At 44.1% G+C, this 18,003-nt stretch overlaps 2 protein-coding genes across 2 annotated transcripts in view; one reads left to right on the top strand and one right to left on the bottom strand.

Annotated features, from left to right (window-relative positions):
• Window positions 1–18,003, bottom strand: part of LOC117282198 — a 127,033-nt gene that overhangs the window by 71,945 nt on the left and 37,085 nt on the right. Inside the window, exon 2 of the mRNA XM_033750848.1 lies at window positions 15,164–15,358. Coding sequence (XP_033606739.1) covers window positions 15,164–15,358 — 195 coding nt within the window. The remainder of the gene's footprint in view (window positions 1–15,163; window positions 15,359–18,003) is intronic.
• Window positions 6,889–18,003, top strand: part of LOC111862912 — a 41,940-nt gene continuing 30,825 nt past the window's right edge. The window contains exon 1 of the mRNA XM_023848757.2: window positions 6,889–6,968. The gene's annotated coding sequence lies outside the window, so the exon portion shown is untranslated. The remainder of the gene's footprint in view (window positions 6,969–18,003) is intronic.

Genomic DNA, 18,003 nt, shown 5'->3' with positions numbered 1-18,003 from the left:
CAGAGATTCCAATCAAAAACACTAAGGGCAATTGCAGACGCGCCATGGTATGTGAGGAGAACCTTGCACTCCATAACGACCTAAAGATACCCTTCGTCAAAAATGAAATACTAAGAATGGCTGAAAGGTACAAAAACCAAACTGTAAACAATGACAACGAATTAATAGAAGAGCTATACACCAACGGTCCAGTGACAAGAAGATTGAACAGAACATGGCCCCAAGACATCATCAATCAATGAAATAGACTACATGTAGGAGAAACATCACTGGATGTTTCCCTAGCAAGCTAACCACCTACAGCACATTTACCTAATACTCTAAAATTATGTAGATTGTAAAGAAGCATAATAAAAAAATGAACTGACGCACTCACATTTCACCATGACCTTCCCTTCACTATACTTACGTACCCCTCACATCACACAACACTTCACTTTCCTTCACTCCACTTCACTATACTTATGTACCCCTCACATCCTCACGACACTTCACTTCCCTTCACTCCGCTTCACTACACTTATGCACCCTTCGCCGTTATATAACTTCGATTGATGTACGAGAGAAGAAACAGTTGTGGATTATTTCGAGAGGCGGCTGGAATGATAAGTAGGGAGTAGTCAGGTTTTGGGGGGCCGATGGAACCGGAAGGTTCATTACCGTGTTCACAAGAGTATGCCTAACTGTCTCCACGGAGCAGAGTTCTTCTTGAGGCCCACAGAGTTGTGAGACGTCGAGGCTCCCACATTTTCTAGACGATTGGCTCACACATATCGATGAGGTTGTCAGCCTTACGCGCCGGCCGCTCTTTAACCCCAGGAAGTTTCCTGGTACTCATTTTTGTTAGAGGCTGAGTCGACCCCAGAGCCATAGTGCGGCTGAAATAATTAGGTCAATTGAAAAATCCAAAGACCTCATCGGGAATTGAACCTGTGACCTTCCGGCTTGTAGCATAGTGCCTCAACCAACTGCTGTACCGCGTGCCCCCTTCCCACCTCCCACAAAGAAGGTTAAGGAACTAAAAGCCACTTTTCAAGAGAAAAATCAGATTTACGCGTTCATTTGGCTCAGCATGTCGTGGTCTTTGTGTCTGATCCTTCTGCGCACTTAGCACACTCTTCCGTGCAGCACAGAAGCACGTGGCAACCGAAGAACAAATGGAGGAACAATTCCCGCTGAATGATGTGCACAGTATGCCGCATTCCTTCCCTCCAATCGGGGGCAGAGGGCGTCACTTTCACCCCTCGTGGAGAGCCGCTGCTAGACACCTCCTCTACTGCCAATCCTGTCTGAGAGATGAAGAGATTTTCACTCGCCGCAGTCCTGACATCCAGCACGTGTCAAAACAGCCTTCCTACACTATGGCCACGGAAAGGTGTCCCACGGATGGCGAGGAAACGGCGACCGAGTCTCCCCACCCTTTTCTTACGGCTGTATTCCCTATAACTTTTACTGCAACAAAAATGTAGAATTGTTCCTGTGCTTAACTAATTAAGGACCTCACCATGAAGATGTATGGGGAAATGGATGTACAGACCCACGTATTTTTGAGTTCGGCACTAGCTGGAAGTGGTCAGCTTCACGCTCCGGCCGCTGTATCCCCTGGACAGGAGGCTGAGCGTGCCCCCGATTCCGTTTGGATTCTAATGAAGGACAGAAGAATCTTGCACCTACTGGAAATCGAACTCCGGTCGTTCAGCCCGTCGCTATATCGACTGAGCTAAAATTTTATAATAATAAATAATAATATCCATTATCCGGCTAATAATTTCCATTTTGTTGTTATGTACAGCCCGGAATAGGAGGAATAGCCTCCTATCCAATTGGAACAGGAGATAAGGCAGCCGAGGCGTGAAACTGACGACTCACGTTCATCTAGTACCGAGGTCAAGAATTGAGGAGCTATACCTACACTCCCTCATACGTCTTAATGACACTGCAAAGGGATAACATTACCTTTATATATTACTTTTCTCTCCACGGCTCTACAGCCTTTTGGACCTTGGCCACTTTTTCAGTTTCTTAATCTATACACAATCTGTAGGACTCCTTGGACGGGGGATCAGCTCGTCGCAACGCCGCTACCTACACACAGAATAAACGCACACAGACATCCATGTCTCGAATGGGATTCGAACTCAGACTCCCAGTGTTCGAGTGGGCGAAGACAGTTCATACCTTAGACCGTGCGTCCACTGTGATCGGCTTTGCCTCTAAATATAGCGATACAAAATTCTATACTGACTGCCATTGCTAGTCAACGTTACTTAGGACACGCGGAGGATCTGAGAGCCACCCTGCTAGAACAAGTGAAAAATGGCTACCGCAGTTTTATTCAGTCGCTGCACTCGAATTACGGGATTACTCTCTTCATTACATTATTACCGTTTACATCCAAGCTTTGCAATTAACCGTCATATTATTCATAAGCGTCAGAGATAAGAAACGTAACTATGCACAGACGGCCACCTTACATACAGTTAAATGGATCTGCTCCCTGAGTCGCGGAAGAAGGCTCCACAACTTCACTTGATCCGACACATATTTTGCATCTTGGATTATGCAAGTCTGACGAACGTTTATTTTCATTTTCTTCAATCCTTACAGAAATTCTTAAGAAACTGGCAACACATTTCAATTCTACGGTTATTACCAAAGCATCAGTTTTACAGACGTTAAGGGTGACTGTATTCAGTTTAAATCATAATAAGTATGACTTGGTCGAGGTTACATTAAGGGCGAATGTAAACAATTTATCTCACATTAACGACGATTTTTTCAGTTTAACTAAAATTAAAGGCGACTGTATTAACTCTAATATATACTGAGTGCGAATCTGCCCTATACAGGGTCGCTCAGGGCAGTGGCAGAAGAAGTCTTAAAATATAAGTTAGATTTAGTGGGAGTACAGGAGGTCAGATGGGACGGGATGTCATCGCACCAGCAGGAGACTATACATTTTTCTATGGAAAGGAGAATGAAAGTCATGAATAAGGTACAGGTTTTTTCATACATAAGAGAATCGTATCAGCAGTTAAGAGGGTAGAGTTCGTTAGTGATAGGATATCATATATAATACTAAAAGGTCGCTGGTGTGATATCATCGTTATGAATGTTCACGCCCCAACAGAAGATAAAATTCATGACATAAAGGACAGATTCTATGAAGAACTAGTACAGGTGCTTGATAATTCCCGAAGTACCCTATCAAAATTTTGTTAGGAGATTTCAATGCCCAAGTAGGCAGGGAACACATTTTCAAACCAACAATTGCGAATGAGAGATTGCATGAAATTAGTAATGATAATGGAGTTAGAGTCGTAAACTTTGCCACATCAAAAAATCTTACTATCAAAAGTACAAGGTTCCCGCAACGTAACATCCATAACTTTACTTGGACATCTCCTGATGGGAAGATACACAATCAAACAGACCATATTTTGATACATAGGAGACGGCACTCAATATACTTGATGTCCGATCATTCAGAGCAGCAGATTGTGATAATGACCACTACCAGGTGGTGGCAAAGGTGGCACTGGCAGTGAGCAAACAAACAACACACAGAGTTCACATGGAGAGGTTCAATCTCAAGAAATTAAATGAGGTAGAGGGTAAAGAGCAGTATTGTGTTGAAATCTCAAACAGCTTTGGAAAACTTAGATACTGAAGAAGATGTTAATAAAGCTTGGGAAACTATTAGAGAGAATATAAAAACTTTTGTCAAGGAGGGTCTAGGTTATTATGAACCGAAAAAGCATAAGCCATGGTTCGATGAAGAATGCTCAAAATTATTAGACCAAAGAAAAGAAGCCAAATTGCAATGGCTACAGGAATTTTAGAATAAATCAGGTTACCAATCCAAGCCCCGGTTACAGTCACAGAAACTATGTAACAATATACTCGTAGTTGTGGCGGTGACTGCAAGGGTGAGGAAGTAATCTCATGCCCCAATTCTCCGGTCGTCCTGCCTGAACCTCAGTCACAATACCAAGTGTGTTATCTTGGACCTTCTAAGTGAAGTAAGGTAAAGTTACCCTTGCAAAGTAGAGTAAAAGTAAAGCTATCCCTGTACCAGGCCGTGAAGGCCCATAGTGTTGTGAGACGTTGAGGGTCCCACATTATCTAGACAATCGGGTCAAAGATGGTGGTAAGGTTGTCAGCCTTACGCGCCGGCCGCGCTTTACTTCCCAGGAAAATTATTTAAATAATTCCTGGTACTCATTTCGGTTAGAGGCTGAGTGAACCCCAGGGCCATAGTGCGGCTAGAAGGATTACGTAAATTGAAAAAATCCAATGCCCTATGCTTAATAAATTAAGCACCACGCCATGAAGATGTGTGGGGTAGCAGGTACAGTCAGTCCCACGATCCTTGACCTGAGCGCCAGATGAAGGTGAGTGGTAGGCCCTACACGCCTGCCGCGTTAGTCCCCAGGGAAAGAGGCACAGTTGCACACTGAATAGGAGGCTGGGTGAACCCCAGAGTCGGTGTGGATGCTGTGGAGAAAAGTATCTTGCACCTGCCGAGAATCTAACAGCGGTCACCCGCTATACGGACTCAGCTATCGCGACTCTTCACGGGCAGCAATACATTACGTTTCTTATCGTGTCGTACACTGTGCTACAAGGACGAATGTCGCAGGTTCGATTCCCAATTAGGTCATTTGATTTTTTTCAATTGACCTAATATTTCCAGCAGCATCATGGTTCTAATAGAGCCATACTCTTTAACATAAATGGGGGGGTTAAACGGCAGCCGGTGCGTAAAGCTGACAATTCCGCCGCCATCTGTGAGCCAACTGTGGAAGCCTCGACGTCTCACAAGATCATGGGCCTCCACCACCTGTTACAGGGACACCTTTATCTGTTTACCCCGCTCGAATGCCGCTCACACAGTGTGAAGTATTTCGTGGTTTACAGAAGGTTCTCCAGACGATCGAAGGTAAATAGGCCAAACTCACTCTCTACTGATGGTCAGAGCAGAGTGTTCACGTGGCATGGGCCAAGGGGAAACAGCTTGTTCGGAACTCTGAGATGCATTGCCCTATGGGTGAGGATCTCCGCTACTTGTTACCTTTGAAGTCTGATCTAGCTCTTATTGTCGCTTCAAGTGCCATGAGACATCAGATCTGGCCCCAACATTAACAGCTTCCTGGTTTCCTTGCCAGTCAGAAGATGCGAACGGTATTTGTGCCACTGTCGTGTCTTCTTTGATTATATCACGCTGAGGCACTATGCTACAAGCCGGCAGGTCACGGGTTCGATTCCCAACGAGCTCATTGGATTTTTCAGTTGACCTAATCCTTCCAGCCGCGCTATGGCCCTGAGGCCGACTCAGCCTCTAACTGAAATGAGTACCCGGAATCTTCCTGGGGGAAAGGTGCGAACGGCGCATAATGCTGACAACCTCACCGCCATCTGTGAGCCGACTGTCTAGAAAATGTGGGAGCCTCGACGGCTCACAACCCTATGTGCCTCCACGGCGCCTTACTTTTTACCTTACGTTAATAGGCTTAAATGTATAAGTTCTACCTTTTAATTTGATTCATGTATTTGTCTTTCTTCTGTCTTTTTTTCGCTGTGTTAGTTGTCTTCATTCTTGTCTTCTTAGGTATTCCATACCTTGCCTCCTCTTTCCGTTATGAAAGTCACTCAGATTCTTATGTATTTTAAGAGAGTTTCGATCAGCAGCTTCCACACAGCCGCCTTATTCGTGTTTCTGTTCTGGCCAAACATCTGTCATTGCAGGATATGTCCTTATGACCCTGACGCGACTGTTTCTGGTAAGCTCCAGGGCATGTAGCACTCATGGGGACGAAGGAGGATGGAAATTTGATTCTGGGGGATATTAAGAGGAGATTGAACTCGGGTAATGCTTGCTACCATTCGGTCCAGAGCCTTTTGTCTTCTCGTCTGCTGTTCAAAACATAAAAATTAGAATATACAAAACTACAAGTTTGTCGGTGGTTCTGTATGGGTGCGAAACTTGGTCGCTGACATTAAGGGAGGAACATAGACTGAGGGTGTTTGAGAACAGGTTGTTGAGAATATTAGGACCAAAGAGAGATGAAGTGACAGGAGGTTGGAGAAAACTGCATAATGAGGAGCATCATAACTTGTACTCTTCTCTAAGTATAATTAGAATGATCAAGTCAAAGATGAGGTGGGCAGGGCATGTAGCGCGAATAACGAGAAGAGGAATGCATATAGGATACTGATGGGACAGCCAGAAGGAACGAGACCACTGGGAAGACCAAAGCATAAGTAGGTGGATAATATTAAGATGGATCTTGGATGATACAGGATGGGAAGGTATGAATTGAATTGATCTGGCTCAGGACAGGCACCACTGGAGGGGTTCTGTGAACACGGTAATGAACCTGTAGTTCTATAAAATGCTGGGAAATTCTTAAATAGCTGCAGAATTCGTGGCTTCTCAGGTAGAGCTCGGCTCCATATAAGTTCAGGTTTCGCAAACAAAACAGATGACTAACCTAGGGCACTTCCCGTGCAGCTCCTCCCTCACAGAAAGCACTTCTTGTCCAGTGTTAATTCTGCTAAGAAAACAATAATCGCTGTTTATTGCGAGAATCACATGAAAACCGTAAGCAAACTCTCTGGAGAGAGAACAAAATTGAACAGTTCTTGAATATTAAAGAAGGGGGTACATATATTTACCAGTGTGATTCAAATGACTTAAAAGCAACCTTGATTTCCATTTCTAATATGGGGACTCGTTAAGGATATAAACGCGTGTGCTGATGGGTACGGAATGCTCAATGTAGGGCCGGCACACCTGTGTGTGTTTTCGAGAGAAAGAGACAGAGGCACAGGGTAAAGGAGAGAGGGGAATGTAGGTTAGACGAGTTCTTTCCCCGAGGATGTAGGCCAGCTATATACACGGGGATCGCCTGAGAGCCACAGTTCAGTCGCTGGCTCATAGCGGTACCACAAGCAGCCAGAAACAGGTAAGCGCTTCATCTTGTATGAATCTGTGAACCTACCGCCACGGTTACGTCCATAAGCAGCAAGCGTCATGGTTTATAACCGACTGCAGAATCTGTGTCCATATAGGCTCCGTGACTTTGGAACCGACAGTTGTAAATAAAATACGCAGCGGATTTGGTAGAGTAGGGGCTGCAGGTCGTATGGCTTAAATGGGCATATACGAAAAGCTAGTACTCAGAATTGGTACTCTTTACGGACAGGAGCGGGAGATATGATCACTAAACGTAATCGGAAAGTACGACGCTATTGCATTATCCTTCTTCGCTGAGAAACGTTCACAGCGCACCTCCAGACAGCAGAACCGCGTGAGTGCATATGTTATACAGAGTGAGTCTACATTATGGTCGGGATATCCGTGGCCTATAATATTCATACCGGAAGAAATAAAACAGAACTGCTTATGCAATATTAAAGTGTATTAAAAAATGTTGTTATTTATAGAATCAATGCTGCATAATGTTAAACAACTTCAACACGCACGCTTTTCGTAGCACTGTCCGAGCTTATTGCATTCGATCAACAACTTCCTGCGAAGTGCTCGGCCTTCCCGCTCCTTTTCGGTACAGAACATTACCGGTCTCTTGAAACTGCTTTAACCAACATCCGATAACATTATCTGAAGGTAGATCCTTTCCATATTGAGTTCTGTAACGACGCTGCGTTTTGATAACGGACTTTGTATCTAAAAACCAAAGTACGCACAATCGCAATTTTGAGGTATGACTTCATATTTTCTTCCAGACAGCAATGCGGGGAGTATAGCGTTTCTAAATAAAACTTTTTTAAAACAGTTTCATACTCCGTAGGCAGTTTTATTTTGTTCTTATTGGTTTGAAAATTACAGGTCACGGAAACACCGACAATAATGTAGAATCACTCTGGAGGTTCAGTATCATCCGGAACTTCTCCGAGTCCACATCTTCTAGATTCAGTGAAATCTTGATTTTAAAGAGTATATCAATTTATCTGTCCTTTATTTAACGACAGTAATTCAGAAGTTATATCGTTGAATGTGTATTAATAAACAGTGACAGGAAGCGAAATGAACGGAAGCATTAGTGGCCTCATTTCCGGTACTGACCCGGAATTTGCCTCGAGGGCGCGATGGTTACCGTAAGAAACCTCTGGCAGGACAGTCTGTATATCAACCGAGATTCGACCCGGATACCTCCCGAGTGGAGGTACAAAGCGTGTCAGTTTGAGGCAATTTGATTGAGGCGTGTAGACTGTGCCCAAGTATGGACCTTGTGGGTTGTGACGCCGTGTGGAACGGGGAAGTTCACTTAACATTTCGGAGGAACGTATTGCCTCCATCTTCACGATCGAACAGTAAGTCACACAAACAAGCAGCTATAAGTAGGCTTCAAACAGAACTCTCGCTGGTTACCTGTTTGGCTTGCTCTTCGGCCCTGAAGACGGAGGCAATATGTTCCTCCGAAAAATCGATAAACTTCTATCATACTATACGGCGTTACTTTCCAATGCGAACATAATCACCGCTGTTAAGAACCTCGAATGCAAATAAATGTATTTATAACAGTTACAATTTCCCGTTGAAAATTCAACGGGTTTTATAACAGTTCTCTTATGAAAATGATAAGTGCCTTGAAGGAGCAGGTGTGTGCTCCTCACGGGTAGTAAGAAAATGCAACTGTGTGTCTCTGTATGGAAAGATGAGTGTCGGAAAAATTCCTTCCAAATAACTGCAATCTTTAGTGGAGGAGGTAGCGTAGCTGGTTGAGGCACTATGATACAAGCCAGCAGGTCGCGGGTTTGAGTCCCAATTAGGTCATTAGATTTCTTCAGTTTTCATTATCCTTCCAGCCACGCTATGGCCTTGGGGTCGACTCAGCCTCTAACAGAAATGAGAACCAGGAATCTGCGAACCGATACTCGAGAAAATGTGGGAGACTCCACGTCTCACAACGCTATGGGCCTCCATGACCTGTTCCAACAGATAGCTTTACCCTTTTTACACTTTAACTGTAAATGTCATGTAATTCCTTGCTTCTTCCAATTTCGATGCTTCAAAACAATCCAGGAGAGAGGGGCTGGCTTGCCCCCCTCTCCTGCGGGCCCCCATATAAGAAGCTATCAGACAGAAATCACTAACAGCCTAAAGGTGCGGCCACACAGAGCGCTACGTACGCGACGCACGCTACGTACGCTATGTTCGCTATACGAACAGAAAAATATCTCCCTTTATTGCCAATGTGACTGGCCACACAGACTTTCGTACGCTACGTACGCTATGTTCGCTATGTTAGCTGCGTCGCAGAGTGTTTGATTCTCGGCTATAATTTTAAAACGTCGCACTGGACGGGCATGCGCACTGGGCTCGCTTCCAGGTGTCAGCTGCGCGCCTCATCAATTTCCCACTCTGATTACAACACATGTTACGTATCATTCAGCGCAGTATTCGCTTAGATGAAAATGACACTGGAGGAATTAATTGAAGAAGTAAGGAAGTGTCCATGTTTGTGGAACCAAGAGTTAGAAGAATATCGGAACCAGAACATGCGGGATAATGCCTGGGACATGATTTCTGGAGAATTGAATACACCAGGTAATGTACATTGTTCTTTTATCTATAAGTGAAGAACTTAAAATATTTTCATCAACCCCATTCATTCGGAAATATTCTTTAAATTTAACTTCATCTTCACGTAACTGCTNTACAGGATCGATCTATCACGCAGCCATCAGCCCAAGTGTGGGGGGGGGGAGCGCATCTGGCCACCACCCTCCTCGATTTTGAAAAGAATCAAAACTGACAAAACGAATATCATATGCCAAATATTAATACCAAAAATTATTCTTCTGTACACATAAAAAGTCGGTCCACTGTAGCGTAGTTGGTTGAGGCACAATGCTACAAGCCGAAAGGTCGCGGGTTCGATTCCTGATGAGATAATTGTTTTTTTTTTCAATTGACCTAATCCTTCCAGCCGCACTATGGACTCGGTCGACTCAGCCTCTAACAGAATGAGTCCCAGGAGTCCTCCTGGAGGTAAAGGGCACAAGCGCGTAAGGCTGGCAACGTCACCGCCATCTGTGAGCCGATTGTCTAGAAAGAGTGGAAGCCTCGACGTCTCACAGCCCTATGGGCCTCCCCGGCCTATTGCAGATATAGTTCTACCTTTTACTTTTTTACATATAGAAACTAAAGTATCGGTGAGACGGCGCCTGTAGCAATGAACTGTAGAGCATTAACATGTTGAATGCATGTAACTTACGTAGCAGGTGACACATGTGCATTCAATCTCTTCTTTTTCAGTCTATCGTGTCCATTTTGTGAGTACTGACAATATTCTGAACTGCATATGTGAAGCGTAGTAGGTCGTACCGAAAGTCTTGAGCAACTTTTCTTTGCATGCAACCTGGGAACAGCAGACGAAATAGAGTATGGTGGTAGGTGGAACCAGCTGTTGTGTTAACCTTGAGTGTCTTGTTACGTCAATAGCTTGCATCACGTGACCAGCATCACTCCTAACAAAATGGTCGACAACGATATGTCGTTTCGCCAGCCTGCTGTCATCGAATTTCTTGTGAAAGAGGAAATCCCTGCTGCAGAAATTCGCCAGACTTCAGCGTGCTTATGGAAGTGTGTGCATTGGTGCGAGAAGTGTTCGAAGATGGGTGAAACATTTTAAAAATGGGAACACCAGCATCGAAGATGAGCCTCGGAGCGGTCGTCCTCGAACAGCCTCAACTGAACGCAACAAGGAAAGAGTGGATGAGATCATTCAAGATGACAGGCGTGTGACTGTGGACACAATAGCCCGAAAACTTGNAATGCTGCTCGTTATGTCCAGACGCTGCACAAGCTCCGTCGTGCATTGCGCGATAATTGTCCAGGACGAAACATCATCATCCTGCACGACAACGCTCGTCCCCAAGCAGCTCACCTCACATTGGAAGCAATTGCAAAGATGGGGTGGGAAGTTCTTCCACACCCCTCCTATAGCCCTGATCTGGCACCCTCCGACTACCATCTTTTCGGATTTGTGAAGGATCAGCTGCGTGGACAAGGTTTTGAGACAAGGGAGGCAATTCAGAAAGTAGTGCGTCAGTGTCTTCGGATGGCTGGAACGGAATTTTACAGAAGGGGAATTTTCAAACTCCCAGAACCCTGGGAGAAATGTGTACAGAGAAGTGGCGATTATGTGGGAAAATAAAGAAAGGTCTGTAGATTGAGGTATATGGAAAGAAGCGGCGGAAATTAATAGTATGTTTGCGTATGTGAGACATGTTGAGATGTTCTGCTGAATTCTCAACGAATGTTAGGGTGGTTATTATTTAAAAATATATCCTCCCGGCCTGAATACCTTTGGAAGATCCATATATCCTTAAAGGGCTTAAGCATAAAGTGGGAATCATATTCTCTCGCTGCACGCCTTAGAAAAATCTCCAGCAGACCTCCTGCAAGTAGGTGAGGAAGACTAATTGACTATAAACTTAAAAAGATAATGATATAATAACTTCTCGTTAAGCGTTTCTCTCAGATATCCATGTTGTTTTCCATTTCTGTTCAGTTTAAGTAACATCAGTGATTTGTTCGATGTACCCGCTGTCTGTATCCCTTTAAACCCCACGTACCACCGATTTTAAAACACTGAAAATCATCATTCTGCTTCCAAAGCGCATTCGTGTGTTCCGTATGGTTCTCACAATAAACAGCGACTATTTCCCTAAACATCATTAAACGGTTGAGCTTTGTAGCGGAGACGTAATATGTTTCCTGTGAGGTGCGGAATGAATTCTTATATATTATTTGGAAGTGTATCTGTGTGTTCCGTGTGGTTTTCACAATAAACAGTGACTGTTTCACCAAACAGCATCAACCGGTTGGGCTTTGTAGCGGAGGTGTAATGTGTTTCCTGTGAGGTACGGACTGAATCCTTATATATTATTTGGAAGTGTATCTGTGTTTCGTATGGGTTTCACAATAAACAGCGACTGTTTCCCCGAACAGCATTAACCGGCTGGGCTTTGTAACGGAGACGTAATGTGTTTCCTGTGAAGTATGAACTGAATGATTATATATCATTTGGAAGTGTATCTGTGTGTTCCGTGTGGTTCTCACAATAAACAGTGACTGTTTCACCAAACAGCATCAACCGGTTGGGCTTTGTAGCGGAGGTGTAATGTGTTTCCTGTGAGGTACGGACTGAATCCTTATATATTATTTGGAAGTGTATCTGTGTTTCGTATGGGTTTCACAATAAACAGCGACTGTTTCCCCGAACAGCATTAACCGGCTGGGCTTTGTAACGGAGACGTAATGTGTTTCCTGTGAAGTATGAACTGAATGATTATATATCATTTGGAAGTGTATCTATGTGTTCCGTATGGTTCTCACAAAGAAACAGCGACTGTTTCCCTAAACAGTATTAACCGGTTGGGCTTTGTGACGGAGGCGTAATGCTTTTACTGTGAAGTGTATACATATATATTAATGGCAAGAAGTTCAGTCTTCAAAGGATTAAACTGTTTAAACTTTGTTTCCACAGCAAAAGAAATTCAGCAGCTGGACCAGAGTTGTTATGACAACCGAAACCAGTTTCGCAGCTTTCAGGAGCGTCTTTTTGTGACACTACTTAAGCGCGACTATTAAAATCGCTTCAGCCGTCCTTTCGTCTGCACACATGAAAGAATTCGAAACAGCTAGACAATTTTTCTTTACTCTTGCTATTTTAGAACTTTACTGAAATTTGTCGACATATTCCAGAGTTTAAGATTGGATGACGAGTATTTACTCACATATGACATGAAGACCTACATGCGTTTCTGCACATATCTCGAACATAGCTTGATACATTTGTGTCGCGGTGCAGATTATTTGGAACAAAAATTGTAGGGGAAAATTTACACACAATTTAGATTTGTCACTTTTCATGTGACTCTTACAGTTTTCGAGATAACTAAACAAGAACTGGTTCATTGCGCATATATCCCCAGCTTCTGCATTCAGCAATCTACAATGATCTTCTGAACATACGTGGAGTTTATCGAACAATGAATAACTGTCTTATGAACAAACCCGAATATCATCAAACAATCAATATTTTTTTTTCCAGACACAGACGAATATTATCCAGGTTTCTTATTACCGATACATGCCGCTTCCTCTCGCGTGAGTTTATGGGTGCACATGTGTATAAATATAAACGTGTCCTATTCCGAACGGTTTCCGAGATACAGCTGTTTCACTGTACAGACGAGTAACACGCCACGTCCTCACACGAGTTGCAAAGTGCATTGATGTAGACGGTGGAATTTTCGAAACTGCATTATACTGGGTAAACTGTACCAACTTTGTCACTTGAACAGTAAATACCGGCATTAGAAACAGTACGCAATATCTCTTTCTTATCAACAGTTTTGGAACTGTACAGTGAAATAGCTCTATCTCGGAAACCGTTCGGAATAGGGCGCATGTACATGTACACTATTATGCTTAGAATGGCCGATACTGTGGCCTCCCAGAACATTAATCTTTCTTCCTGGGACACCTGTTTTTAAAATATACAAGGTTAGCCTAAAGGAAATAGTTTAAACGACTCGTGTTCGTGAAACTTACACACGCAGCCCAAAATGTCGACAAGTGCAAGTTTAGAACTTCAAGAAAATAAAGGACAGAGCTTATCTTCATCCCCTCCCCACAAGAGCGGACGATCTTAAAGAACGCATCACAGTAGCTGCTGCGACTGTTGATGTGGGCATGCTGAGAAGCGTTTGGGAAGAACTAGACTGTCGCATTGATATTTGTCGTGTTACAAAAGGGCCACATCTAGAACACTTGTAACTTACCCACGTAAACTTCAGGGCGTACTTTTCAAACCATGCAAGTATCTCGGCCATGCTATTAAAACTCTTCTTTCTGTAAACTTTGAAAATGTCTTTTATTTTAGGCTAACCCTGTATTTTGGATAAGATTTCAACTAAACACATGCTCAAAAGTCTGAGGTTAAGGAAATGAATGCTTGAGCATGTCAGCTATAAATCCTTCTGGTAAAAGTATCTGTTCATCAGCTATTCATAGACTTCCAAGATTTCAACTAAACACATGCTCAAAAGTCTGAGGTTAAGGAAATTAATGCTTGAGCATGTCAGCTATAAATCCTTCTGGTAAAAGCATCTGTTCATCAGCTATTCATAGACTTCAAGAAAGCCTACGCTTCACTTAGGAGGGAAGTGTTGTACAATATTCTGATAGAATCTGGGGTACCCATGAAAGTAGTTCGGTTGATTAAAATGTGTTTAAACGAAACGTTAAGAAAGGCCGCATAGGTAAACATCTGTCTGATAAATTTCCCATCCATAATGGTCTAAAACATGGAGATGCATTATCGCCACTCTTTTTCAACTTTGCTTTAGAATATGCCATCAGGAAGGTTCAGGGAGATCAGGTGGGACTGAACTTAAATGGGACACATCAGCTGTTGATCTGTACTGATGATATGAATCTACTGGATGATAATATAGATACCATAAAGAAAAAACACGCAAACTTTAATTGACGCAAGTAAAGAGGTTGGTCTAGAAGTAAACACAGAGAAAACTAAGTATATGTTGCTGTCTCGTCACCAAAATGCAGGGCAGAATCATGACATAAAGATAGGAAACAGATGTTTTGAAAACATGGCACAGTTCAGATATTTGGGAACAACAGTAACAAATAAGTATAATTAGAATGATCAAGTCAAGGAGGATGAGGTGGGCAGGGCATGTAACAGGAATGGGGAAGACGAATGCATATAGGATATTGGTGGGAAAGACAGAAGGAAAGAGACCACTTGGAACACCAAGGCGTAGGTGGGTGAACAATATTAAAATGTATCTTAAAGAGATAGGATGGATTGGATTGATCTGGCTCAGGATAGGGACAAGTGGGGGACTAATTGGCGCTGGGCCAGTTCTCTCCATTGCCAGTTTTCATTCCACCGACTGCTCCACACTCATCACCTATCACCTGGGGCCGGTACAGTAGGCCAGTTAGTGGCCGACGTACCAAGTGGACTCAGCCTCACCCCACTCTAATTAACTACATCAGAAACATATTTATGTAACTTGAGTGACGACGCAACCTCAAACATGTTTGAGACAGAGCATAATGTAAGGACTGTGTACGTCTTGGCTTGAATGCCCTTACCGAACGCAGTTACTGCTTGATGGACTTGAGTAGGTCAGAGATGCGCTGTAACCGAGGCGGCTTCCTGGTCGGTCACCACGGTCACCACTGTACGGTACCGTGCGCGGTCTTCTGGCTACTCGACGGATATCTCCTCCATGGCAGGTCACGTCCATTTCGGCGAACTGTCGCTCAGGTTGTCTAGCGTAATGGCGCCTACAATCAAAACATAAAACCCATCGCAAACCGGTTACAGTTAATCCGAATCGAAATACGGAAAATTAAAACTTCTGTTTCGCGGGTGAATACATACATGGCATTTAGGAAGGCAAAACTCGAGACAGCCTCTTCAAACCTTCATTGTTATTACGTTGAAAAGAAAGCACAAATATCCGAGTCTTCTATCGATGCAGAAATGTATTGCATCGTTATAGCTCTTTTAATAAAGGTTCTACAGAGATTATGTTTGTTATTTATTTTCGTCGGGGCACGCGGTAGCGTAGTTGGTAAAGGCAATATGCAACAAGTCGGAAGGTCGCGGGATCGAATCCCGATGAGGTGGATTTCTTCCAGTTGACCTAATCCTTTCAGCCGCAATATGTCCCTGGGGTCGACTCAGCCTCTTAACAGATATTAGTACCAGGAATTTCCCTGGGGGTAAAGGGCGGCCGGGGCGTAGGGCTGACAACCTTACCGCCATCTACAAGTATGTGCCGATTGCCTAGAAAATGTGGGAACCTCAACGTCTCACAACCCTATGGGCCTCCACGGCCTGTTATAGGGATAGCTTTACTTATTTATTTTCGTCAGCACTACTTATACTTATGTCATCAAATTTTTCATTGTGTTCTAAGCTGTGTCTTTTGGGGCCAACTCTTGCTTCACTAATCCCCGCCAGTTTACTGTACTTGTGCCCCTCGTCCGGCCCCTCCGTAGACAAGCAGCGAAGTCTAGACACAGTTACGTCCCGAAATGTGCGGGGAGTCTCACACTGTGGCATATGTAGCAGGGGTTCACAGCGCTGAACAGACGAAGTGTGAACGGGTTCCCCGGAGGTCGAGATGCTGAAAGTAGTCCGATTATATTGCGTCACGACATTCGCCCCGGTTGGTCCAAGCCAACTTCAGCCCCTTGCATTTTTTGGAAGAAAACTGGAAATGAAAGAAAACGGAAAATAATTTACCGAACATTAATACTAAAAATTAAAGCTATTAAGAAATGTCCTGTCCTCAATACTGAACCGCGATGAGTAAATATGGAGGAGGTGAGTGGTCAAGACGCAAGTTTTTAGGCAGATATTCCCGTTACCCCCTTCCCAGAAAAGGGTCTTTGTAAAGCCGCCATAGTAGGATGATGGAAGGAAGCGGCCGTGGCCTAATATAGGCACAATCCCGACGATTTTCTGGAGGTAATGATAAATTTGTTCCTGTGCTTAATCCATTCGGCATCACGCCATAAAGACGTTATGGGGGAGTGGAGGTATAGCTCCAACTACTTGACCTTGGCACTAGATGGAGGTGAGCGGTCAGCTTCACGCTTCAGCCGATGTTCCTCCGGTGGAAAGGGCCCCTGGTACCTACCGGATAGGATTGGCCGCAGAGCCGGTCTGGACGCTGTGGAGAAAAATCTGTTGTTTCTACCAAGAATTAACCCCCGGTGGTCCAGCCAGTAGCCCGTCGCTGTACCGACTGAGCTATACCGGACTGAGGAAAACAAAGAAAATATTAGTCAGGATACCAATGACCCGATTGAGATTCGAACACACCACCTACGGAATATAGGTCCGAAGAATTACTGCCATGCCACCCAGCTAAGCGATACTAAACTATGGCATAATTATTAATGGACTGCAAGTCCTGACTGTGGTCCCAACATTAGTACGTAGTTACGGGATGAACTGCCACGCGGCAAGTGAGAGCGATGTTTATAATTTAATAACGCCGTGTAGGCCGCTGAGAGTCAACCGATGTTTCGGAGGAACATCTCAACTCCATCTGCCGGGTCGACAAAGTAAGGCCAGGAAGAAAAAACTGTGAATCAGATGGTAAGAAATTCGTTGACTTTCAAAGGACTACACAGAGATATATCCCAGAATACATAACTTTCCTACATCCTACATTTGTGAGTCGATCGAAGATACACTCTTGAAGGCAATGTTTCTTTACTGACGGCGTATAATTCTATGAAATCGTGTAAGGAGCATGGTCACCTGTCAGAATTGCTGCTAGAGGTGGAATATATCTGTTTCGAGTTACATAATATCACATGTATGAGCCGGGCTAGCGCAGTCGTTATAGCGACTGGCTACTGACTGGATGACCGAGGGGTTGGAGTTAGAGTCTCGGTAGGGTCAAGAATTTTCTCCACGTAGTCCAGACCGGCTCTGGGGCTCAACCGCCTCCTATCCAATTGGTATCGGGGTATCTTTCCCCGGGAGTAAAGCGGCCGGGGCTTGAAGCTGACCACTCACCTCCGACTAGTGCCGAGGTCAAGAAAATATGGATCTGTACATCCATTCCCCCATACGCCTTCATGACGTAGTGCTTAATTAGTTAAGTACAGGGACAATTTTGCTTTGTTATGGATGACTGGAGACGGGGTTCGCATTGGTAATTGGATTTATTGGCCACTTACAGGTCGTTAACTACAGTTAATTATAACGCTGTTACTGACTTTCACACTACAAAGCACTCCACGTTACTCTTCAGTCTATCTCCGCTAGTCCTCACACTACAGAGCACTCCACGCTGCTCTTCAGTCTATCTCCGCTAGTCCTCACACTGCAGAGCACTCCACGCTACTCTTCATACTATCTCCGCTAGTCCTCACACTACAGAGCACTCCACGCTACTCTTCAGCCT

The sequence above is a fragment of the Cryptotermes secundus genome, unplaced genomic scaffold (genome assembly GCF_002891405.2).
Source record: "Cryptotermes secundus unplaced genomic scaffold, Csec_1.0 scaffold582, whole genome shotgun sequence".
NCBI lineage: Eukaryota > Metazoa > Arthropoda > Insecta > Blattodea > Kalotermitidae > Cryptotermes > Cryptotermes secundus.
This window is presented reverse-complemented; position numbering and strand designations above follow the sequence as displayed.